The 25,487-nt window shown below is 45.4% G+C and overlaps 1 protein-coding gene across 2 annotated transcripts in view; it reads right to left on the bottom strand.

Annotated features, from left to right (window-relative positions):
• Positions 1-2,265: 2,265 nt before the first annotated feature.
• EEPD1 (endonuclease/exonuclease/phosphatase family domain containing 1) overlaps positions 2,266-25,487 on the bottom strand; it is a 123,842-nt gene continuing 100,620 nt past the window's right edge. For both annotated transcript variants that reach the window (XM_079151173.1, XM_079151172.1), the window contains exons 4-8: positions 18,209-18,319; positions 14,603-14,737; positions 12,114-12,252; positions 3,905-4,099; positions 2,266-2,974 (exon numbers count right to left, since the gene is read on the bottom strand). In XM_079151173.1, the coding sequence (XP_079007299.1) occupies positions 2,775-2,974; positions 3,905-4,099; positions 12,114-12,252; positions 14,603-14,737; positions 18,209-18,319 (780 nt within the window). In that variant the 3' untranslated portion in view covers positions 2,266-2,774. The remainder of the gene's footprint in view (positions 2,975-3,904; positions 4,100-12,113; positions 12,253-14,602; positions 14,738-18,208; positions 18,320-25,487) is intronic.

The following is a 25,487-nucleotide window of genomic DNA, read 5'->3' as shown; positions in this document are numbered from 1 at the left end:
ACAGAAATAGTCAGTCTTGTTCCCAGTCTGGCGCAACTGATGGTCATATTGATTGTGTTTCCCAAACTGGAGCTAAAGAATTGGTCAGAGTTGTGTGTGAGCCTTTTGCTGTCATAACAGGTGAACAACACAGGAGGCCTGCCTGGTTTTTGTTCAGACCAATGTGCATATTTATTCCCCAATGTACCTTCAGAGCATATGGTTCTGGCTGTCTACCTGGAGGACACTAACACTGAATATTGGGTAGCTAAGTCAGCTCGAGGAAGCTAAAAAGAGTATGAATAATGACAAAGGAAACTTCCAGTAGTTTCCCTGTCTGCCTGGTCTGTTCTCTGTACAGGGACTTTTTGAGTCCTCACCTCACCCACTTCAATCTTAGTTCTAGTGACCCATGAGCCTGGTAGGACAATGGAGCCTCTGAACTCAAGAGAACCTAGGTAATCCCAACTCATGACCTAGCTTTTCACTTTATTTTTATACTTTTACATTAATGTTAAGCATAAAGTTGATACGTGACCATGGGTTTTGAACTAAAAAAAAAAAAAATCTGAATTTGGATACTATCTATTTACTACTAGCACATCTGTTTCAGTTAGCTTTATTGCTGCTATAGCTAAAAGATTTGGCCAGAACAATTTTAGGGAAGAAAAGTTTGAGGGCTCACAGTTTCAAAGGTCTTAGTCTATGGAAGGCCAGTTCCATTCCTTGGGGCTCAAGGTGAGGCAGAACATCATGGTGGAAGAGTGTAGCAGAGGGAACCAGCTCAGATGATGATCAGAATGGAGAGAGAGAGAGAGAGAGAGAGAGAGAGAGAGAGAGAGAGAGAGAGAGAGAGAGAGAGAGAGAGAGAGAGAGAGAGGAGAGAGACTCTACTTGCCAGATACAAATATATACCCCATAGCCACACCCCACCTGTCTCCGTTTACCACTCAGTTAATCCCATCAGGGATCACTCCACTGATAAGTCTAAGGCTCTCATAACCTAATCATTTCCCCGTCGAAACCCTCTTTCATTGTCTCACATGTGAGCTTTTGGGGGACGTCTCACAAACTGTAACAGTGACGTTTAGCAGGTAGGAAATTGGCATTATTATTCTGATCCCACTGGGACAGTGTGATGAAGTGCCTGAAGGGGGACCCAACCACAGACGGACCCTCCCTCCTTGAGATGTTCACATTTCACTCTCCATGTATTGTGAATTAACAAACGGTCATCCCTCAGTGTCTGTGAGGGACTGATTCCAGCCCCTGCCCAAGGATGCTAGACTTTGTGGATACTCAAGTCCCTTACATTGAATGGAACAGTATTTACATATAACACACACACATCCTCCCGTGTACTTTATTATTTTGGGGGGTCTGTGTTGCCTAGGCTGGTCTTGAATTCTTGGACTCAAGTGATCCTCCCACCTCAGTCTCTCGAGGAGCTGGAACTTCAGCATATGCCACCATGCCTGGCAGCCCAGATATTTTAAATAATCTCTAGATGACTTATAATGCCTAATATGGTATAAATCCTGTGTAAATAGCTGTGTACTGTATTGTTTAGAGAAAAAGAGAAAAAAGTCTCTATGTTGTCTGTATATATTCAGTACAGACATAATTTTTTTCTTCTTTTCTCTTTTGTGGTTTTAGGGAGTGAACCCAGGGGCATTCCCCAGCCACATCCCCATCCCTTTTTTATTTTATTTTTTATTTTATTTTATTTTTATTTTATTTTATTTATTTAGGATCTCACTAAGCTGCTGAGGTTGGCCTTAAACTTGAGACCTCCTGCCTCATCCTCCCAAGTTGCTGAAATTACAGGTGTGCACGCAGTGACAGCACTCGGCTGTCATATCTTTTTTGAATATTTTTAACCCGAGGGACTTTGAATCTGTGGATGTGAGGGACTTTGAATCTGTGGATGTGAAACCCAATTGTATATTCACAGAAATCAACGAAAGTGAGACCCAGCTAGGAATCTGATGGAAAACGAGTGGGTGGGAAGGAGGGAGGGAAAGATGTCCTGTGATAGAATTTTCTCAGGGAAGTGCCCAGAAGCACACGTGGTGCTCAAGACCTTTACATCTGGCAAAGGTGTGGGGACAGAGAAGGAGCTTGGGGGGAGGGCCCAGGATAAAAGGAAGATTTTGCAACACGAAAAGGCCAGGCAGCAGGTGTGAGGCACCTCTGCAGGTCTAGGGTGGAGAGCAAAGAGGGTAGGTTGTGAGAAGCTCCAAAGAGAGGATCTGATGGTGACGACATGCAGCAGGAAACCTGTCCCACACTCTCACTGCAGCCAGGCAGGTTAATCTGTTTATTTTTTCAAAACAAAACTAAAAATCACCACTCAAAATATTTGAGAAGAGTGCTCAATCACAGTTAAAAGCTTTCTGCAATTTGCAGCTGGAACATCACATCCTGGTGGGTCAGAGACGAGAGCTCTGGCGTGGCTCAACCAGGGCTGGGGCTCTTTAGTTCTGCGGCTGTTCTCACACCGCCTGGTGGCCAGCAGTAACGTCAGCCCCATTCTGCAGAGCTCAGCACATCCAAGGAGCCATCTCAGATCTCAGTGGGCTTCTGCTGTGACTGCCTGGTGCAGCAAGGGCCCAACATGCTCGCCCACCCACCAGGAGAGGTCCTAAAGTGTCCCCAGAGGAGGCCGTGGGCAGAGGCCCATGTGCGGACTTCCTCAGAGCGAAGATGGACAGGCCCTGCATTGTCACCGGAAAGGGCCAATTCCTTGCCTGGACCCAGCTGGGTCAGAGAGTGGAAAAATCCAGCTGGGATCATCATCGCTCATGCTTAATGTTGGCTTCACTCCGCTCCAAGTTGACCCCGTTGCCATTCCGAGGACCTTCCTTCTTGCTCCAGTCTTTTTCTGTGTAAAACTCAGCAAGCACAGGGCAATGTTCAGAAGCCACTCCGCCCCAGGACCAGTTATCTGGAATCCAAGGGTTCGTGAGCCCTTCTCTCACCACCGCCCAGTGACCTGAAGGGAGAGGGAAGAGACCCAGGAATCAGGCTGCAGGTACAGGGCCAAAGCTGCACATGTGCCAATGGGGAATCCCTGAGAGTCTGCCTCAGGGAGCTGGCTGCCTGCCACCCGAACTAGCAATTCCAGTCCCCAGGGTCTCAGTCCTGGTTGCAGGTTAAGACTCTCATAGGGGGACCCAGGCATCGCTACTTTTCTTATTTTTAAATCTCCTGTGGAAGAGTGATAGACATCTGGAGACTTAGTACAACAGCCAGGAAGGGCTCAGAACCACTGTTTTTGTCTTTCATCAAAAGATCCTACTGTTAGGCTAGGGGTGCAGCTCAGGGGCAGAGAGCTTGCCTAGCATGGGAGAGACTTAGGTTCAATCCCCAGCATCACACACACACACACACACACACACACACACACACACACACACCCCCTCTGTCCCTCCTTACTGCTGACTAGCCGACTAGCCGTCTCCTGACTCAGCAGGCTGTATGTAGTTGGGGAGAGTGGCTGCGTGTCCCAAGAAGAGAGATTACCTACCACATCTTGCTGCTTGTGGAGCACTGAGCACTTCTGTCATCCCATCATGACATTGCTCAACCCACAACAGCCTGTCGGGGAGCCCCATCCACAACACAGGGCCTGAACATTTGTCTGCTGAATGACTAAGTGTTCTCAAAGTTAGGGTAAGTTACAGCTCATCTTGGAATGAGATGAACTCTGCTGATCGACAGGGATGATCTACAACGAGGTTTGCCTGAGATCGGTGGGGCACCTTTTAATTATGTGCCGCACCCCTTTAGGCTTAAAAGTCTCTCCAATTGAATGATACTTACATGGTCACTACCTAAATGATGACCTCATAAATGCCCGCAGAGGTGGCAAGATGGCATGGCACTGCTCAATAAGAAGAAGTGCGAGGGATTCCTCCCCTACCTGTGAACACCTTCTTCAAGCTTTTACTGATCCAGATGTTGTCCAGAGACTTGGAGCCCTGAGGATTCTTGGTGCTGATGTTGGTGAATGTGTGTGCTGGGATCAGGTGGTAGAATTTTTCCCTCCTCAGGATATCGTAGTCACTGCTATCTGGTCCTTGGCCAAAATCCCCTAAAATAATGACATCTTTTTCTCCTAGAAGTGGAAGGAAGAAAATCAGGAATTAAGGAGCAGGTAGGAAGCAGAACTCGACCTTGACCTCAGTCAAGGAGGTTGTGATTTCCTGGCTGACTCTCCAGGGCAAGGACTGCAGCTTGGTTCTCATTCTCCCAATTATTCCAAATTTCTTATGAGACTGCCTTCCCCCAAACTTGAAGAGGAGGTTAATTTGGAAAGGAGAAGTGTGACACAGAAACCATCCCTGTTCAAATCCAATAGTGGGAAAAGGCTTAGGGTCTTGCCCAGATATTTAACTAAAGCCCAACAGACTTTACAGAGCACCTACTCACGTCCTACTGCTTGGGAGATTTAGAGATGAATAAAACACATTCCCGCCCTCTAGGAGCTCACAGTCTAATAGACAAGAGCAGAGTCTGAATATAAAACCAGCAGCATAGAGAACACAGCACATGGAAGGGTGGCCAGGGGAGGCTCCCCAGAGGAGGTGATGGCTCTCTTGGGTTTTAGAGGATGCGTCGGAGTACTCAAGGCAGTGAGGTGAGCAGGAACCCATGCAAGGGAAGGGAGTTAGGAAACTGCCTGGTTTCCTGTGTGTTGGAGGCAGTACCTAGAAGAGTTGGACGCTTCTACCATCTAGGGTGTCAAGAAGCCAGATGCTCAAGATGAGACTGGAGAGGTAAGCAGGGCTACTCCCTGACTGGCAGATGTGCTCTATCTGCCTGACGATTAAATCAGATCACTGGACCAAGGGAAAGGCTGGGTCCTTTCCTGGCCTTCAATGAGCAGCAATAGCATCCAACACCCATGGTGACAGACATGATTTATAATTCTCCTGCTGTGGGTCATTTTTAAGGCTATTTCCAAAGCTGTACAAAATGCTGAAATGAGAAACTCATTCAAATATCTGTATCTCTGCTTTCTGTCCTCAGTCTAGAATTCCACTTAAAACAACATGGCCACTGTCCAGATACTGGATAGACAGTGCCAGCCCAGTTTCCAAAGGCTGCTCCAGTGACAACCCTCTCCAGTAAGGTAAGGACGCTCCTGTCTGCATCCCTCACCAACAATGAGAATTCTCGCTGAAAAGATTAGTTTGGTGTGTGAAATTGGAAGCCTCTTTCTATCGGTAGTCACGTTTCCCCTTTTGAGGTTGGCATCTCTACATGAATCACTTGAAATTCGGCTGTGCAGGAGATTTCTCTCTTCTTCATCATTCATTAATGTATTCAATCACTTGTCTGTATCAGTATGGACTCCTGAGTACTTACTTTATACACTCAGTCCTAAACCACTAATATGTTATTTTGTTGCTTCATTTTTTCTAGCTTTCATCTTTGGGAGCTCTTGCTGATGGTTCCCATTTCCTGTTGGCATATACCCACCATGGTTTATATACCCACCATGGTTTATATACCCACCATGGTTTTGGTTGGGCACTTTCATCCTTCCTGAGTGGCCAAGATGCTCCAGGATCATCCTGTGTCTTTTCTGTTGCAGTCTAGAATCAGTCACTTCTCAAAGAAGAACTTATCTGAGAATAGTATTAGAAACTGAGATCTGTGTGCTGGGAGGCTCATCATGTCTCTTTTTTGACCAGGGTACAGTGGCTTATTTATTGATCTACATGAACTCTTCATATATCTAGGAAGTGTTTTCTTTCCCTGACCATCACATCTTTTTATTTGGTCTACGACCAAAGGAAGCACATCAACTAAGCACAGATGTGTAATTTTTTTATGTACTACTATCTAACAAACTTTTCCTATAGTGGCTCCAGAATCAAATAGATATTCACTGAATTCTTTTTATAGCATCATCTCTCACATTTTGTTCTTTACCCTGTTTGGAATTTACTTTTATTTTCCCCACAAACAACTGACCACTCTGACAGTATCATTTCTTGAAGAATCCTTTCTTTCTCAACTAAATTATGATACCAACCCACCATTTAAACATCTGGTGTATCATGTATCTGTTTCTGAGCTTTATCCCATCCTGTGGATCTTTTCTTGAGCTGGTACCATAATATATTTTAATAATCCTTCATTAAGATTATTGGAATGTTGACAGTTAATTTGATTTGAAAATTAAGATTTGATTTTTTAGTAAACCAATATTAACTTCATTTAAAGTTCTCATCCTCAGCTGGCCAAGACGAGGTTGTTCCTTGTTCCTGTGTCTCCTTCTTTTTTACACATAAATGAACAGACAAGTTTATCTATTTTCACATGAATCATAGTAACTTCACCTATCAGATCCTACCTGATTTTTCTACTTATCAATACATCCTAGAGATGGATCAATTTCAAGTCAGTAGTTTTCAAACATTTTTCTTTCTTATTTATTCATTTATTTAATTAATTTATTTAGGTACTTGGGATTGAATCCAGAGGGTTTTTACCACTGAGTCACATCCCCTGTACTTTTTATTTTTTGAGACAGGGTCTCACTAAGTTGCTTAGTGCTTCATTAAATTGCTGAGGTTGGCTATAAATTTGCAATTCTTCTGCCTCAGCCTCCCAAGCCACTGGAATTACAGGTATGCACCACCACACCTGGCTGGCTATCTATCTATCTATCTATCTATCTATCTATCTATCTATCTATCTATCTATTTCTGTTGTAGTTGGAATCAAACCCAGGATTGCACATGTGCCGGACAAAGACTTTATTACCACTGAGCTACAATCTCAGTCCTACGTGTGTGTGTGTGTGTGTGTGTGTGTGTGTGTGTGTGTTTAAACAGGGAATTCCAGTTCTCAAATGAAACCCCATAGGAAGCCTGAAAAGTAGAATAGGTACAAATGGAGCCGCTCTAACTGAAGTGGGAGGGGAATCTCTAAAAAGCCCCTGGGACAATGGGGGCTCCAAAAAATATTAACGCTCAAGTCTCATCCCCAGAAACTGGATGTCCTAGGGGCACAGAGATTCTGGTGTACTCTCTGGTGGTCTGATCCTCAGCATTTCCTACAGCTCTTAGGGATTCTATGTGCAGCAGGCTTGGGAACCCCTCCCAGGGCTCAGCTAAAATCTGGTACAGTAAATATACACATAGATATGACATGAATGGATTTCTTGAATTATTGAGTCTTCCCACCCAAGAATGACATGCTGCGTTATCGATTCAAATGCTTTTTAATGTTCTTTAGTAGTTTTATAGTTATCTTCATTTTATCACCATATCTCTTAAGTATTTGATATTTTGAATTTTTATTATAAATACAATCTGAATGGAATCTTTGCTTTTATTCCATATTTTTCAACAGGATTATTGATATCAAAAACTCATTTTTCTTCTCTCTCATTTTTTTTTGGAACTAGCCAGTTTTCATAATTCTTTTGCTGGGTCTGTTTAAGTGTGGTAAACTGACAATCATATTCTCTAAGAGCAGTGATTCTTTTGTCTCCTTTCTCCCTGAGTCTTTGTTTCACTCTATTAATCCAAATTAACTAGGAGGAAGAATAGTCAAAGAGAGTTACTGAAAATGAATCAAAACCCTAGAGAGCAGTTTATCTGAAACACTGGCTGGCTCCTAGTCCCAGTTCTACAGAAAACAGCTGAATAACTCCGAGATGGAATCTGAGCTTTGCCACTTCTCAGTTCCTTGGCCTTGGGTGAGTTCTTTAGTTGAAAAAATAGGGAGAATAGTTCACTTCCTCCTGGTTGCTACTGTAAGTGCCTGGCGTGGGGCCTTCCATGTGCAGCTCAGTCCTCCTTACATTTGAGTCTCTTGAACCAGATTCACAAGAGTGTTAGACACCAGCAGAAAGTAATTATTTATATGTAAGTAAGGACTACAAAGTGATATCAAGGCCAAAGTGAAAAGGTTTTCTCTTTAGAGTAAGTGAGACATTGTTTCTTCCACCGTCTGATTTACTCCTACAGGAAGTGGAACAGTTCTGAAATATTTTCCAAGCAAAGCAAATAGAACTTCTGAAAGAACAATGAACTGAAGCCAGGGATTCCTATGAACTTTGCCTCACCCTTCCAGTCATGAGTTCACTTCAGGGAAAACACATGACCCAGGGAGTGGAATTTATGTCAGAATTTGTGAGGCAGGATTTAAGGAATTTAGTTCTTAAGTGAAATCATAAAAGTATCTGAGACAGTCACCAAATCTTTTTCTTTGGTGTGAATATGCTTCAGTAATAATGTCCAGAGGGCATTTGAAGTGAAATGACAGAAGACACCACCAGAGGGCACTCATACACTGCATATGGCTCCCTCCTCCAGGGGTTGCCAGGAACAAAGCCACAGGCTGGAAGCTTCCCCTGCATCTTCACTGCAAGGTCCCTAGATCACAGCAACCTGGACAGCAAATCAGGGTGAGCCCAGGCTGTCTCGAGACATAGTGCCAACTTCCAACAGGAAAGCCAATTTGAGAATAACATTAATGACCACAACTCATATTTGGCCAGCATTAATGACCAGTCACCGAGTCCTCTTTGTGTGCTGGCCTCTGTGCTGACCTCTTCCTGGACAGCATGCCATTTAACTGTCACAACCCCATGGGGCAGGTGCCATTACCACATCCTCTCTGCAGGTAGGAAGTTCAGCATCTGAGAAGCTGAACAGTTTACCCAAGGTCACAGAGCCAGTCCTCAATCCAGGGCTCTTTACAGAGGGAGGACTGATGAGCTACAAGACCGTGAGCTTGGAACAGTGCCTGCTGCACCAGTGAGAGAAGCACATATTGATCAAATCAGCAAATCGGCCCTAGGAATACCTCAAAACTAGGTGCAGTTTGATTTTGAAAGGACAGAAAGAAGCTGCATTTATTGATTATTAAGGAGAAGTGACAGTTATGAAAGACTGAGGCAGAAGGTTCCTGTGGAATGAGGAAGATTTTCACTGGGAAACCCAAAAAACTGATCAGAAAGACAGTTCTAGCCAGATGTGGTGGTGCATGCCTGTAATCACTGATTCAGGAGACTGAGGCAGGAGGATCACAAGTTTGAGGTCAGCCTCCGCAACTTAGTGAGACCCAAGCAATTTAGCAAGAACCTGTCTCAAAATAAAAATAAAAAGGACTGGGAATGTAGCTCAGTGGTAAAGCACTCCTGGGTTCCATCCCTGGTACCTCCAAAAATAAAATAAAATAAATTTAAAAAGACAATACTGAAAGCAGGAAGAGGCTGGTGTCAGGGGTCAACCAACCAGTTCTGTGTGACTTTGAGAGAACAAAGGTTCTCTCTTTGGACAGGTTCATCTGGATTATTCTTTCAGCTAAATCTGTGTTGGTAATGTCATGGAGGCAGTTCTTACAGGCTTGCAGAAGCCCAGATTGGCCTCCTTGACATCCATTGGCCTGGAGTGGGTGCCTAATAGTTTGTTTCTTTAGTTCCCAGGAGTGAGGGGAGAATGCCAGGGGCTGATTTCCTCAGAAACCCTCTGGACAAAGTGCTAGTGACAACCACTGGAACGGGGGTCTCCACTGAGGGACGCCCTACCAGATGCCAACCATGGCTCCACACCCTGTTCCTCTCTTGCTGAGTTCACAGCCCTAGCCAAGTTCTCCAGCCCTAGTCAAGTCTGAAAGAAGAGAGCCGCATCAGAGGACTGGCACATGACCTGCTGACGTCAACCGGGATGCACATTCCAGAAGAAGGCGGAAAGGCCTGGACTTTGCAAATGGAATCGTTTCTGTTCGCTGTGGGAAATGCAGGCTTTGTCTTGTTTGAGCCAACCCCTCTGCTAATCGATTCACCCTTGCTGCACCCGGACGGGCTGCGGCACTTCCTGAATCCCTGACTCTGAAGTGTTACATGTTAACAATTAATTGGATATTAGTTACAAGCAGAGGACAGAGGGAGTGTGAGTCACTGTCCCTACCTGGACAGGTCAAGGCTGAGCCAGGCTGTGGGTCAATAGTTCCTTGGCAGTTTGGAACAATAACCTGCCTGTTTTCTGACAAAAACCTGACCCCTCCCTGGATATGGGGGGGGGGATGGCGACTGCTTATGGTTGTCAGAGACATTATTAACTGCATCTTTCCTTTCAGCTTCCACGTAAAGAATAGTCCAAGATGGAGAACAATAGAACTATCCACAGGTATGAAATGCTATCCAGTCATCCTCAGGGGAGATACTAATTGTGAGTGAAAACAGTTTCCAACCTAGATGCCCTTCAATTGATGAGTGGATAAAGAAACTGTGGTATATATATACAATGGAATATTACTCAGCCATAAAGAATGATAAAATTATGGCATTTGCAGGCAAATGGATGAAATTGGAGAATATCATGCTAAGTGAGATAAGCCAATCTCAAAAAGCCAAAGGACAAATGATATCGCTAATAAGTGGAGGATGACACATAATGGGGGGGAGGGAAGGGTTAGTGTTAGGGTTAGACTTAGGGTTAGGGAGGGGGGCAAGTATGGAGGAAGGAAGCACTGTATAGAGGGTAAAGAGGGGTGGGAGGGGTGGGGGGAAGGGAAAAAATAACAGAATGTATCAAACAACATTACTCTATGTAAATTTATGATTACACAAATGGTATGCCTTTACGCCATGTACAAACAGAGAAACAACATGTATCCCATTTGTTTACAATAAAAAAATAAATAAATTAAAAAAAAAAAAAAAAAAAAAAAACAGTTTCCCATGCAGCTACTTCCTGGATGGGGCATCTCAGCATAAACATCTCCTCTGACTGTTCTTAGCCCGAGGACTAATCATCTAAGTAGAACTGGACTTTGCAAATCAAATCTGACCTACTGATCAGAGTAGGTCCTGGTTCAAAACTTAAGCTTGTGTAAGCATATTTGTAGAGGCACTATTCACAACAGTCACCAGATGGAGGCAGAGTCCCCAACAAATTAATGGATGCAGTCAAATTCATAGAAAGTAGGTAATATGGTGGTCTCCAGGGGCTGAAGGAGGGAGGAAGGAGAGACGAGAAGTTACCATTTAACGGGCAGAGTTTCAGCTGGGGAAGATGAAGAAGTTCTGGAAGTGGATGGTGTGACGTAAATGCACCTAATGCCACTGAGCTGCATACTTAAAACTGATTGAAATGGTCCATTTTATGTTATATGTATTTCATTACAATAGAAAAAATACTTTAAAAATGTAAGTCCATTCTTTGAAATATTTTTGTAGCTGAATCTTCATTGAATCCCTCATTTAACAAGCAGGGCAATCTATCAAGCAGAAGTGTTAGAAAGCTAGAAAATACTGTTCACGACTCAAGAACAGAGACTTCCAAATCTCAGCTGCACATCCATCATCAGTTACAGAAGGTTGCTGTTCTGAAAAATCAAGCCACATTGAATGTACTGCCATATTTACAGCCGTGTGGACTTCCCTTCTGGTCAACCCAATGCAGGAAACCTGCGTCAGCAAGTGCAGAGCCTAGACGAAGGGTCGCCTTTCTCCTGAGGTCCTGCTCTTTGCAGCAGTCTTTAAATCTTCTGGTGTTTTAGAGTCAACTTGTGTACCCTGAAACCCTCCTACGTTCTACTTCCCTTCTGCATGCTCCTGGGAGGCGACGACTGCCCCTACCCTCACCAGATGGGGTTTGGAGATGCTTCTGAGCTCCCATGCTGGCTTAAAGGAGCTGAGATCACGATCTGCATCTCAACAGGGAAGAAACTCAATCTGCCACTCACAGGGGCATGCCATTTCCCCTCGTCACCTCCTGTCACTCTTCCACAAGAGCATGTACAAATCTGCACTTATACCACCAGAGCGGTGGCCTGAGGCAACTGGACCCAGGATGAGTTATCACAGGTGTGGGTGATATTACTTATATTTTTATTTGTTCCCCTAATGCTTTCCATCCAAGAGAGGCTGAAAAGCCAAAAGCCAATGCCTTGGTTCCACATCCTAGGTCCAGAGAGACAAAGGTGGGACTACACACTGAGTCAGCGGGGCTCTGAGATGCAGGCATGTGTTCATCTCCTGTGATGCACACGCTGCTGACAAATGGTCAGCCTAAGTGGTCAGAGAGAGAGGGAGAGCTTGGCAGAGGCATTTGCCACCTGCCCTGGAGAAGTGTGTCCCAGTCACCAAGACCATTTCCTACCTTTCAGGGTTTCCTGCAGGGTCTGTGCAAAGCTGGCCAATCGGTGGCCATCACTGTGGTTCTTGCTTGCATTCTCTCCCGCTGTGAGGGTCAGCGCTGCCAGGTGAAGGTTAACAAGGGTCAAGTCATTACTTCCCACCTGGGCATCAGGGAACAAGGTAACAGAGAAGAGCTTAGAGGCTCATGTCTCCTGCATCCGTTACAACAGCTTCATAAACACCACTGGCAACATAAGCAACACAAAGCCAGCTCACACCCCAGGGCACAGTGCAAGGCAATCCATCTTAGACTCTTCCAAGGCACAAGACCTACAGGAACAAGACCGATTTTGCTTCACCAGGCCACCCTGCAACTCTACCTCCAATATCCCACCCCTTACTCCTCCCTAGCTCTATCTGCAAGTGTCAGGTTTTAATTTTTCCTCCTAAGTCACCATAGAGAAGGACGAGGTATCTTTAGCAAGTGACTGTGAACAAACAAGAGGCTCCCCTGCCAGGATCCACTATGGGATCTGTCTCCTCCCCAACTCCACATACATCGCACACAATCTCCTTTGGGTTCTTAACCCTTTGGGGCCCACTCTCTTCTGATAGTCACTTTAACCTGATTTTACATGTGTGAAACTCCCAAACTCACAGAAGCTGGGCAGCAGAGGATGTGCACCCCAGCCCTGCACCCCACAGGGTAGCTTCTGCGGTCGGCAGGCATGTACATATAAGGCCAGTTTATCTTCTGGGCCATCGCAGTATTGCTCAGCTCCTCAGGACTGGGCAATCTTTCCATTCCATTTGTTATAGCAACAAATGTTAAACACTAGCAAGAAAGGAAGGGTATCGGGGAAGCCCCCATGGAATGGAGGATGCCAGTTTTGCTTTGCAGATGTGATCCCAGTTTGCAGACCAACACCCATCTGGGCTGACAGCTCTGCAGCTGTGGCTCTAACCCACAGAGAAACCACCTTGAGACCAGGGCTGGGACACACTACATGAAGAGATAAGTTCCTCTCTGTACTAGACCACATGCCTGCCCTAGAATGTGACCTGAAGTCACATTCAAAAGGTCAAGTGCCTGGCTAGGGTACCACTTTAGAGAATTTAGGCCCATGGATCCTGACTCCGTAGCATTTTCTTATTGGTCTATTAAAAACAGCCTGCCTTTTAGTGACACCCGCTGATTCTGGCTGCTGCCCTGCTTGGTCAAAGCCAGAATAGCCACTTGATGTAAAAGGGTGGCCCCATGTGATACTAGGAGGTTGTAAAGACAGTACCTGGCTGACTCACTCATCAGCACACAGGTGGGTGTGTGCGCAGACAGAACCCCATCAATAGCACAGGCAGGAGAGTGAGAGGTGCCACTGGGGACCACAGCAGACACTCTATGTGTGAACACCACACCACCACCCCCTGCAATTCACCTCTACAGGTACAAGTACGAGAGGGCATATGTGGGCTTATAGCCCCTAACATAGGGGGTTCCTGCCAGAGATAAACTACGCTGGGGTTAGAGGCGGCTCCCAGGCTTCAGAACTGCTATGGAGCACACAGAAAGGAGGAGGTCCCCATGCCCAGCAGGTGATGGGCTTGCTGGGCTCCGTGGTGAGGGTCCTCTCTGCCTGTCCTGGGGTTTCACAGTTTCAATACCATGAGGATAACTTTCATTCACTGTCTGAGCTCCTGGCTTCTCCTCCTTCTCATTGCCCAGCTTCTAAGCATTTTGGTGTCCATTTACATTTCCCAAGGGCATCCAGGCAGATTCAGGACCAGTGTTCAGACCAATCTGCGTTAGCTGCTCCCAGACTCCATGAGACAGAGGCTCCCTCCAGGGCCAGGAGTATCTGGCCTGGATATAAGGATATAAGACCTGAGAAGAGCTGAGGGGAAGGGTGTCTCAGAGCAGCTCTGTGACCCCCAATCCAGCCATTGCCAAATGCCAGGTTTCAGTAACCAGTGCCAGGCAGGCTGAAGAACTGCTCAAGGTGCTTTTGAAAAACAGACAGTCCTGGGCTCTATTCTAGAAATTCTGTCTGTCTGGGATAAGGTCTCAAAATCTGTGATTTTAAGAAAATCTCCCTAGGTGCTGCTGATGTGTTGGGTTTGGGAGCTGGCTATCTGACTGTCTTCCTCCTCTTGTTTTGTTTTTGAGATGGAGTCTCCTTAGGTTGACTTTAAACTTCTGGGCTAAAGAGTTCCTTAACCTCAGCCTTCTGGGTAGCTGGGACTGCAGGTGTGTGCCATAGGGCTTCTCCTCTTCCTCCTTGCCCAGTTGTCAGAGTTAACCAGATCTTAGGGTCCCTCAAGATCCCCTTCATTTATGCGTTGGGCAAGGTCACTTGACAAGGAAGCCCCAGGAGCAGGTGTTAACCCAATCCCGAGAGAACAAAATCAAGGCAAAAAGCTAAACATGAGGCTCCTCTTGCTTGGTTTTTACAAGAAAGACTTTGTTTTCCTTTTTACAAGGAGTTGGCTGTGCAGATGACATGAAGAGGGTACCTTGAACCTCGCGAGGTACGGGCTGGGGCCAGAGGGCTTCCCGTGTCCGTTGCTGGGCGAGCTCTCCTGTGATGCAGCGTCTCTCAGCTCCACACCAGCTGTTGCATCCCACAGGAATCCCGAGAACCCAGCCCCCTGCAGCAGAGAGGGAGACAGAGTCTTGGTGCCTTGTCCTAAATCCACAAGGTACAGCCCAGCACAGGGGAAAGAGGTCAGAGGGGCCAGATAGACTGAGAAAAAAACAGGGTCCTGCTCTGGGAGATCACGCACACAGGAATTGTTTCTGTAATAAAAAGCATACCACCAAAGCCACAACTCATTCTTCAAAATAATTTCACACACTGCCAATTTCAGAGTTTTGAATGTAGTCAGTCTGGCCTCTGTTCTTTCCCTTTTGGAGGGAAGTAGGGGAAATCCAGCACAGGCAGCTATCTTTTAAATCATCACATGCCTTGAGGTAGTAACTCATACCCCCATTTGCCGTTTGAGGATACTGCTGCTTAGAGAGGTTAAATAACTTCTCTAAATCCCACAGCTCTAAATGGCAATGCTGAGAATTAAAAATAAGACTGCAAAGGAGGTGTTTGGCTTATTGATTAGTTGCTGCTTACCACAAATGGTGACTGGCACCTAGTAAGTGCTCGGATGATATTTGCTGAGTCAACGGTGGTCAAAGCTAACAGTTATAATGATTTGGAACTGGTCTAGTCCCCTCTGCAGAGGGACAGGGCAACACACAGAGGTCCAAAGCCTGGGACAGAGGTTCTGAGGGCTGGTGGGTAAGGCAGACAGATTTTGGGGTGTTGTAGGCAGAGTCTGCGGTAACCCCCTGCTGCCTCTAGACTGCTCTGAATCTGCCTGTGTCTGCCACTGCCCCTGGGGGACTGATTGAAAGAAGAAAGGCTTGTCTTCCATAGCACAACCCACCTCAGCCTCTGCAGGTCTGTTGGTCAGCAGGGGACTTCAGTGCCCATGGCCCAGGAGTGATCAGTGTCATCTGACAGGCCAGCAATGCTTGTCACTACTTCTTTAAGTTGCAAAAGGAGAGGAAGTGACCCTGAACCTTCATTTTCCTGGGCAGCTACTGAAAGTCCCCAACTTTAGCTCAGGTCCAAGCTACACACTTGATAGACACCACACCTCACCTGAATGTGTATGGTTTAGGAGTGGGAGAGAAGAGGGGGCCCAGCAGGGGAACTTCTGGATTGTCAGGATCTCCTTGCCTACTCTCTGGAAAGAAGATTAGTTTAAGAATTTGAAGACCTGGGCCTTAGTCCCACTGCATCAGAAAGCCCCAAGTGAGCTACTCAGCTGGTTTAAGCCTCAGTTTCTCAGCCTCAGGTGTAGAGCAGGTTCAATATGATGGCCCTGTTGGCTTTGCAGATAAGCCTGTCTCCCCATAAACCATTCTTCCAGTGGTGGAGCCAAAGGAAACCTCCTCATGCTTAGCTCAAGTCACCTCCTGCCTGAAAACCTCCAGGGCTCCCTGGTGCCCTCCGGGGGGCTCTGCACCTTCCTGTTCAACACTACCTCTCATGCCTGCTCAACCTGCCCCCAGCAGCCCTGGGCCTTTCCCATCCCTATGCTTCTGTGTACACCACTATCTCTATCAGTGGCTCTTGACCCCTTCCTGGGTGCCCTTCCCAAGCCCCTGATACAGGTGACTGAGAACAGCCATAGAGGAGCACAGATTTCCCCACAGAGGCAGCCCACTGGGCTCAGGTCTGAGCAGCATGGCAGCACGGTAACTTTGGGGCAAATTGTTTCTTCTTAGGTCTCCAATTTCTCATGTGTAAACTGCCCCTCCATCTATGGGGTGAGGACTGGAGAACTGAGCAGGAGACACCTGGACATATTCTGGGCTTTGGAGACCTGGCAGCTGCTGCCGCCACTTTCTTGATCTTGTCGAGAGACTGGTCATTCGTGACCTGCAGGTATATTTTGTTGGACTCACATAGTCACACATTTTAAAACAATCATTTGGATTATCTGTTCATACTTAACAGTCAATACATTTCACATGACAATGAATCTGGAGGATTTGACCTTCTAGCCAATAATACTCCATAACTGGCTTGACCTGGTGCTGCAGCTGCAGTTCACAACAGGCAGTGCTCTCCGGCCAAGGCTACTATTACACCATGTGCATCCCCAGGACCTGGCCTGTGCTCTGCTACTGAAGCATTCCAACATTCCAGTGCATGCTATCTTTTAAAATCCAGGACCCAAAGGGTCTATTGCTCCCCTTGTGCAGATGAAGGAATTGAGGCTGAGACAGCTAAGTGGCTGGAACTCAGTTCTTTCTGCAACAGCGTTCTGTTCCCCAAAGGCCTCGACTCCCCAATTTGGAGTAAGGTGCCTGTCTTGTCCTTCCAAGAGACAGTGAACTTCCTGAAGGAAGGGCTGGGATCCTTACTAGGTTCTGTAAAGAGTAAGCATGGACAGAGCTGCGACTCTGGGTCCGTTCTTCTCACCAATGTGCATCTGGCACAGAACACAGGGCCTGGCACAGAGCAACTCACCTTTGATGAGTCATTTGTTGAATAAATGAACAAAGCGTGTGGAATGAACTCGAAGAGTCTCATGGACCCCCATACACCCACATACATGTAAAGTACTATTTTGAAAGGAAACAGATGGAATTCTTATCACTTCTGTGTGAACTGAGGGAGGCCCTGGGCTAAAGCCACTGGGACTAGATGCATGCCACTCCAGCTGCGTGTCAGCCTGCTGAGAAGGGCACTAATCGCAGTCAGTTGCGGTTGCTGTTTTCACCCCCACGTCGAGCCCAGAGAAATGAGACTTAGATGCATATTTTTCAGTGATAGCCATTTTCAATAGCAATAAATAGGGGCTTATTGTCGATAAAAATAAATGGCTAGACACTTTCAATTCAGCATACATGTAGGATTTAAGAACCCAAGTTATAAATATCAATCATACAAGCACAATTCAAATATGTTTATAAGCATGTTAGGTATACAAGTGACAAAAATGACATCTACACTTATGGGAGAATTTTATAATCATATATTTTTCAAATCATGAGTAATCATCAGGAGTCTTTTTGAAAATCTAAAACCCCACCGATGTTGATTATTTCAAGGTGAATAAATCTGGGCTTGAATATAATCTGTAAGAATGAAAATGACTATAGACAGGATTTATCCATAGTTATATGGGTGTTACTGATGAAAAATAAAAATCTGCAAAAAATTTCAATACAGCATTTCTATGTGCATAATTTCCACTACTGAAAGCAAATATTTCATGTATGAACTAAGGTGAATTTCAAATTTTCAGTCAGTGAATAATGGATTCTCCTCAGACTTGGCAGAGGCAGAGGAATTATAAGAACAATGGACAGAAACATTCATTTGCTGCCTCGGCCCTGGACAGGGTTTCTCCTCCCCAACCCTAAGCTCCCATTTCCAACTAGGAAGGAATTCATTCCCAATCTAAACAAAAAATGAAAATCAGGGCATGAGAATTGAATGGCAAAGACTGAAAAGGATACTGGCAAAGGAAATCTTAATACATTTTTGGAGAAAAAAGTATGTTTAAATAAAGTAAAAAACAAAGGACAGGTTTTACAGTTGAGGGTACCTTCTGGAATGGACTTGAGGGCTTCTCAGCAACAACAGACTTCCAGCAGCCCCGAGGACCCTTCCACTTGCGGATGTTGGGCAGGATGGGCTGGTTTAGCTCCGTACAGAACTGCAAAGACAGAGCAGAAGTCAGTGTGTCTGAGTCCCCACGGGAGCAGCCTTAGGGACAGATGCTGCGATTCTGAGTGACCACACATCATTTCAGACTTGTTAAACTTCATCTCTGTGTTCTCAAAGATCAGGGTTCACAGTGTTACATATCAACTGAAAAATAAATAAATAAAAAATTAACAAAACCAAACCCAGGGCTCACAAAGATCCAGACAACTAAACAAGCACCGCACATTAAAAAAAGCAGACTGTCCACCTGTGAAACTTCAAATTATCACCTGGAGACTCTGTTCACAGAAATTGATTCTTGCTGTAACCTTAATTCTTGCCTAAGTTCAGAAAGAGCTGTGAGAATCCTTTTTATGCTTGTGAACCGAGTCGATTCAAGGTCCCAGGAGGGTCTAGATCAGGGTCAAATCCAAAGGGGAAAAAGGATGACTACATGGTGTCTTTTCTCCCTGGAATTAGCTTAGAGAGGGCAAAAAAACACCCTTAGCTTAATCACCAACCACCATATTGTTCACCTTGGCTTTCTTTTCCCTTTTTTCCTGACATGGGGATTGAACCCAGGGGTGCTCTATCACTGAGCTATATTCACAGCCTGTTTCATTTTTTATTTCAAGACAGAGTCTAAGTTGTCAAGCTTGCAGTCTTCCTGTCTCAGCCTCCCCAGTCGCTGGGATTACAGGCATGCACCACCACAGTGGGGTGCTCACTCTCCAGGTGATCTTTATGTGCCAAGGTTTGAGAATCACTGTGGCTGCCCAGGGCCCTCCTATGTATCCGTCCTGGATTCTGGCAGTGCTACAGATAGCCTCTGGCTGGCAGCCTTCTCTGGCAGTCTCCTCTGGGCCTCAGCTGCTCTCGTGTCCTGCTGGGTGGCACACATTCAAGGTCTAAAGGTCTGCTCTTTGTGCCCACATTGTGTACTCTGTAAGAGGGACTATGAGGCATAAGCAAGGACTCAGTCAGTCACTTCTACAGTAATAAATGCTGTGAAGAAAATGAAGATGTGCAAGGGGAGGGAGCATGCTGGGAGGTCTGCTTTAGACAGAGCTGCTTTCCTAGTGAGTCACTTAAGCATCTGCCTTCTCCAACAGTGGACTCTGTCAGGGCAGGGACTGTGCCTGGTCACCTTTATAAACCACACCTGGCACAGGCATGATACTCATTTGCTGGTAAATTAGAAAAGTCGAGCAGAGACTAGCCTTCACATCTGTGCATGAAAATCAAAAGGGGCTCTTATCTCAACAGGTACCATAATTTTAACCTCTTTATATGCTTTGAGCTCTATGCTGCTTGAGTGTCTGGGGAGTGTCCTTTTTGGAATCTGGTCATTGGTGTCTTTTATCACAAGTTTCACTCTCAACACTGCCTGGTGCCGAGTGCCTGTGGAGAACGTTATTCCTGACTGGGGGTGAGGGGCACCCTGGATGAATCCCCTTGGCTGGATGCTCCTGGCTAAAAGCCATTCTCTGTTGGGAAATGAAAGCACTGGAAAACAGTGCCAGAATTATGCACTGCTACTTTAGGAATCCAGAAAGGAAATGTACTTCACAGAGGGTTTGATTTCCTTGCTTGCTGAGTGACCAGCAGAACTGACTCCAAGAATCATTAAGGAGGACAGCAGCATTCCATTGCCTGACCATCCTCTTCACAGGAGGTCCTGAGCCTGACTGCTCATCTGAATCTCTGAGGACACATGAGGAGGCTCTATTTTTAAAAGGCCCCACAATCAGGGAGAGGGAAGAGAGGTGGACAAAGGAAGATACTGAGGAGTAGAACTGATAAAATTGTTACATGCATGTATAAAAATGCCACAATAATACCCACTGTCCTACATAGTATGCACCAAAAAAAAAAAAAAAAAAAAAAAAAAGAAAAGAAAAGAGAGCCCCAACCAGATGGTTAGTAGGTTAGAGAGACCCAGCTTCTGGGAATATTGCTGTATGGGACACACTGCCTACAAGCAGCCAGCTGTGCCATCAAGATGGTTCTCCCTGCTGAGAAATCTAATCTCTCCTAACTCCCAGGAGGACCTTCAAATACCGATCATACCCCACACTAGCTCCCCTCCTGGTGACACCACTTTGATGGGAAAGATGGCCCAGGTCAACACTCACTGCTCTCAAAGATGGTTTTTGGGAATAAAGTTGGGCCAGTCAATGTGAGATCACCAGTGTCATGGGACACTTGTTAAAAATGCAAATTTTCAGACTTGGATAGGACCCAGCATTTAACAATCTTGCCAGATGATTCTGAAGTTAAAAAGTCGATATAAAGTGTTATGGTTTGGATGTGAGGTGTACCCCAAAAGCTCACATGTGCGACAGGGTAGGAAGGTTCAGAGAAGAAATGATTGGGTTGTGAGAGTCTTAACCCAAACAGTGACTTAATCTCAATAGGGACTAACTGAGTGGTAACTGAAGTGGTATGGTGTGACTGGGGGAGGTGGGAATTGGGCCGTGGCTTGGAGGTATATGTTTGTAACTGGCAAGTGGAGTCATCCCTCACCTTTCCCCATCACCATGTGACCCGCTTCCTTCCACCTCATTCTTCTGCCACAATATTCGGCATCACCTTTAGTCCTGAAGAATGGAGCATGTTGTCTATGGACTCAGACCTCTGAAACCATGAGCCCCTAAATAAACCTCTCCTCCTTTACAGCTGTTCTGGTTGGGTCTTTTAGTCACAGCAGTGAAAAAGGTGACTAAAACATAATGGATGAAAGACACTACATTTTTCTTTATTTTATATTCAAACTATCTTGCTCACTGCTAAACTCTAGAAACTCTAAGAAGACATAATCCCTGACGCTAAGGGCCATCTTAATTTTGTACCTTTGAAGCCTTGCTCTTGATATCCTCTTTCAGTCCACATCAGAGACTTGTTATTAGGAACAACTAATAATTTAAGAGACCAGGAAGATAAGTGCTGATGCCTAAAAGCTTTCTATGCCCTAATTTCCTTGATCAGAATTGAGTAAGAGGTAGGTATTTTCTTCTAAGACTGGAAAAAACTGCCAGATTGTTAACTGAGGTTGCTGTTTGCACCAATAGTTCACAGCAAACCCAAGAAGGAGAGCGCATTTTAGGTCCTTGCTACTCAAAGTGTGGTCCATGGACCAGCAGTACAGACTTCACCAGGGAGTCTGCTAGAAAGGCAAACTCTCAGGTCTGCCCCAGACCCAGACCTGCATCAGAGTTTGCATGTTCACAGGAGCCCTTGGGGGAATTTATGAGCTTGTGAAGCTTCTAGAAGTCTGCTGGAGAGCCTTCCTGTTGGTAGGCCCTAAGGCAGATGCTGTTGTGCATATCGTCTCTCCCAGTTCTCACAGTCCATATTACCAGCTATTCGTGAGCAGAGTGCTGCACAGGAAGGTTAAATCCAAGCATGGGCTTAAATTCAAGATTACACAGCTGACAATTCTGAGGAGGGGGTTGTGAAAGTAGCTCTGCTATGGGCTGCATCATCTCCTGTCCATATGGATGCAAAAGGTGGGGCAGGGCAGGTTCTAAGGAGTTGGGGTCAGCCAGCTTCTCTCTATGGAATTCTTGGATCCTTTCTCCCAAACATTTCAAAGGAAAAAAAAGTATCCTCTGAGAGCTCCCAATCTGAACTCTCGTCTTAAGTCATTTTATTTAGATCCGCTGGTTGTCAAATTTTCTGCTTCACTCACTTAACCAAAAGAAGGAAATAATGCTCTCAAGAGTACAAGTGGCTCACCAGGGCAGAAATGTTGAGATGGCTGGGATGGCAGGGAACTGTGTGTTATTTGAAAAGGTCTCCTGGGCAATTCTGATCCACACAGCCTCACTTGTGTTTCTCAGACCTGTGGCTCACTTATTGCCTGTCTTGATCAGAATTAGGCTAGCTCTTGCTTTTAGAACAGTGGATGGATTAGTGGGACCCTATTCCTGACTAACTGAATCGATTTCTGAGGTTAGAGCCAAGATTTATACTTGTTACAAGATCCTCAGGCAATTCTAACAAGTTTGAGAAGCTCAGACAAGCTAAAGAATTATTCACTTGGAACTCCGCCTTCCTAGTTTTAATACCTGTGGTTTTGAAACAGTTTTATTATTCAAAACAAATACCCTTTTAGTTTTCACAGTCCACACTTTAAAAGCCTCTACTCATGGCTCTTTGCAGATAATCCTGGGAGATACTATGCCCCTGGTGGAGGTAGGTGCACAATAGGCACGCAGCAGGTATTTGGTGAGTGAAAAATTCAATGGGAAATTGTTCCTGGGAATTCCACTTTCGCTTCTCTCTCCCAGAATAAGTTACAAGAACTACCATGGACTTGACTTGTTTCTCTGGAGTCAGACCAAATGGGGTAGGGGGTTGTAAAATTATTGTTCTTTGGTATCTGTCCCACAACCAGCTGGTCAGAAGGTTGACCAGTACTAACATTTGGATATAAAATGTCCCCAAAGGCCCATGTGGTAAAGGCTTGATCCCGAGCTGATGGTGAATGGGGAGGTGGTGGACACTTGAAGGTGTGAGCCACCTGGGAGGCAGTTAGGTCACTGAGGATGTGCTCTTGAAATGGACATATGGATCACAGCCCCTTCCTTCTCTCTCTGCTTCCCAGTCATCATGAATTCCCACATACAGCTTCCTGCCACAATGAACTATGTTGCTATAGGTTCAAATGTAATGGGTCGAGACCCTTTTGGAACTGTGAGCCAAAAGAAAGTTTTCCTCCTTAAAAGTTAATAATCTTAGGTATTTTGGCACAGTAATGGAAAGCTGACTCCCACAATCAGTGAACAAGAAGTGACTGATGAAGATCCCTTGACCACACCCCAACCTTGGGCCGGGCAACAAGGAGCCTCAAAGTCAGACATCTTAACGGCAATCTACAGGATGCCCATGTGCTGGCATTTGGAAATGTCCACTCCTAAAAGATAAAACTACTTTGACCCTGACCTCAGAACTTCCTGCATGATGGGGCTGCCTTCAATCAGCTGATAGCTTATCTCTGCACTGACTAAAGGGCTCTAAAACTTGAAATCAACTATTCTCCCCCCCCCCCGCCCCCAGTGGACCTTTGGACTTTTTTTCTTTATTTCCACCTCCCCTACTTTTTGAAAAGAATAACCCATCTCTGATGGGGAAATAAAAATAAAAAGGTGTTCCAACTTTGCTGGGTGGCTTGTCCATTAACCACCAAGTTCAGAGGCCCTTTAAACTTCCCTTTCCAGTCACATTAAAACAAACCTGGGCTCTTTGAGCAATTTGCAAAGATGAGCTGCTATCGGTGACAGCACAGTTAATTGGAGACAGAACATCAGGAGCACTGGTAGGCATTTTAAAGCCTGCACCAAATGGCCACTTTATCCTGCTTCCTGGATGGGTGGGGAGGGTATGTTTTCACTTTGAACTCTTGGGGTCAAGTCAAATTTCCAGATGAAGTTGCTTCCTGGGGTTGGCGTTTCACTGGTTTTCCTGATTCTGGACGTGACTTCCCTTTGACAATGAGTTTCCCATATGTTAACGACTAATTTCCTCCCTGCTCCCAGTGGTGGCTACTAAAAACAGTCTATTTTTGGTGGATAAAACAGCCCAGGTGAGTTTTCCTTATAAAGATATATTGCCATCACCAAGAACAGCAGCCTTGTCTTCAGTGAAGCAAGGTCAAGAGACTGAACTTTCACTTGAATACATAAGACCACAGGGAAAAACAGAGATGTTTAGAAATGTTAATGCTAAACAAGGGATTGTGCTTGTCAGGACCTTCAAGTACAGGAATGTTACAGCTAATGTGAGAAGCCAGTGCACCTCACATGGAGGGTGAACAGAAATGCTAAAGGTCATTAAAAAGTGCCTGATGGTGGAGTTTTACCCAGTTATAAAAAAGAATGAAATTTTGGCATTTGCCAATAAATGGATGGAACATCATGCTAAGTGAAATAAGTCAGACTCAAAAGTCAAGGGTCAAATGTTTTCTCCCATATGCAGAAGCTGGAGAGAAGTAAGGAAAAAGGGGTGGGGGGGACAGATCCCAAAAGAGAAGGAAGGTTAGTGGAAGAGAGGAAGGAGGTTGACAGGGAGGGAGGGGGGAGAGGAAAAGGGAGATGATGTGGACTAAAACTGACAAAATTACCTTATGCATATTTATGAATATATCACAGTGAATTCTACCTTTCCATAGATCTATAAAGTATCAATTTAATTAAATAGATAATGTTACATCATGGGGAAAAAAAGTGTTCATGCAGGCATGGTGGAACATGCTTGTAATCCCAGCAACTCGGGAGTGTGAGGCAGGAGGATCAGAAGTTCAAGTCCAGCCTCAGCCACTTAGGGAGTCCCTGTCCCAGAATAAAAAATAAAAAGGACTAAGATGTAGCTTAGAGGTAAATTACACTGGGTTCAATCCCCTGTACCAAAAGATAAAAATATATAAAAGAGGTGTCCATGTGCTCACTGAGAAAACTGAGCAATGCAAAAGCTTAATTATTTATTTAGTGTAAATTAACAGCTGTGATGGGTCACCTAAATATAACAAATAAGCTGATTACAAAGTGTTCCTAGGATATTTAAAATACCAAAATGTTGATATTTTGAAGGGCTGTATCACCCATGAGGCAGGAATATACTTTCCTCAGTTCTGCTGGGAGCTGGGTGCCTTCATGGTACTTGTCAGCCTTAAAGGCCCAGACACGTCTCAGCCGAGATGGGGGCCTGCCTGCAGAATGCAACACGGACGTGAAGAAAAGCAGAGTGTTTCAACCTCCTTTCTCCCTCAGTCTTGTCTTCTCTCTCTCTCTCTCTTTTTTTTTTTTTTTTTTTTTTTGGTGCTGGTGTTGAGGCTAGAACCTGGGGCCTCGAGCTTGCTGAGCACATGCTCTCCCGCCGAGCTTCCACACTCTCCCTCAACCTTCATGGAGCAAGAAGACTGCTCACTGGCTTAAGGGCTTTAGAGAAGAGCTGTGTTCCCACAGAGCCAAGACCAGGGGCAGACACCTTTGTTTAAATGCAAACACAGGTACACATGCCAGAGTGGGGGCAGCTTGGTCCAAAGTGGGAAAGACAGCAAGGTGTCTTGGAGATCCTGGACCACTCTGAAGCCATCACACAACAGTGCCTCCTCTAGGATCCATACCAGAAGTCCAGGAGCCCATGAAGGGCGAAGTGGAGGCCATTCCTTCCTTGCA

The sequence above is a fragment of the Sciurus vulgaris genome, assembly GCF_902686455.1.
Source record: "Sciurus vulgaris genome assembly, chromosome: 8".
Taxonomy (NCBI): Eukaryota; Metazoa; Chordata; class Mammalia; order Rodentia; family Sciuridae; genus Sciurus; species Sciurus vulgaris.
This window is presented reverse-complemented; position numbering and strand designations above follow the sequence as displayed.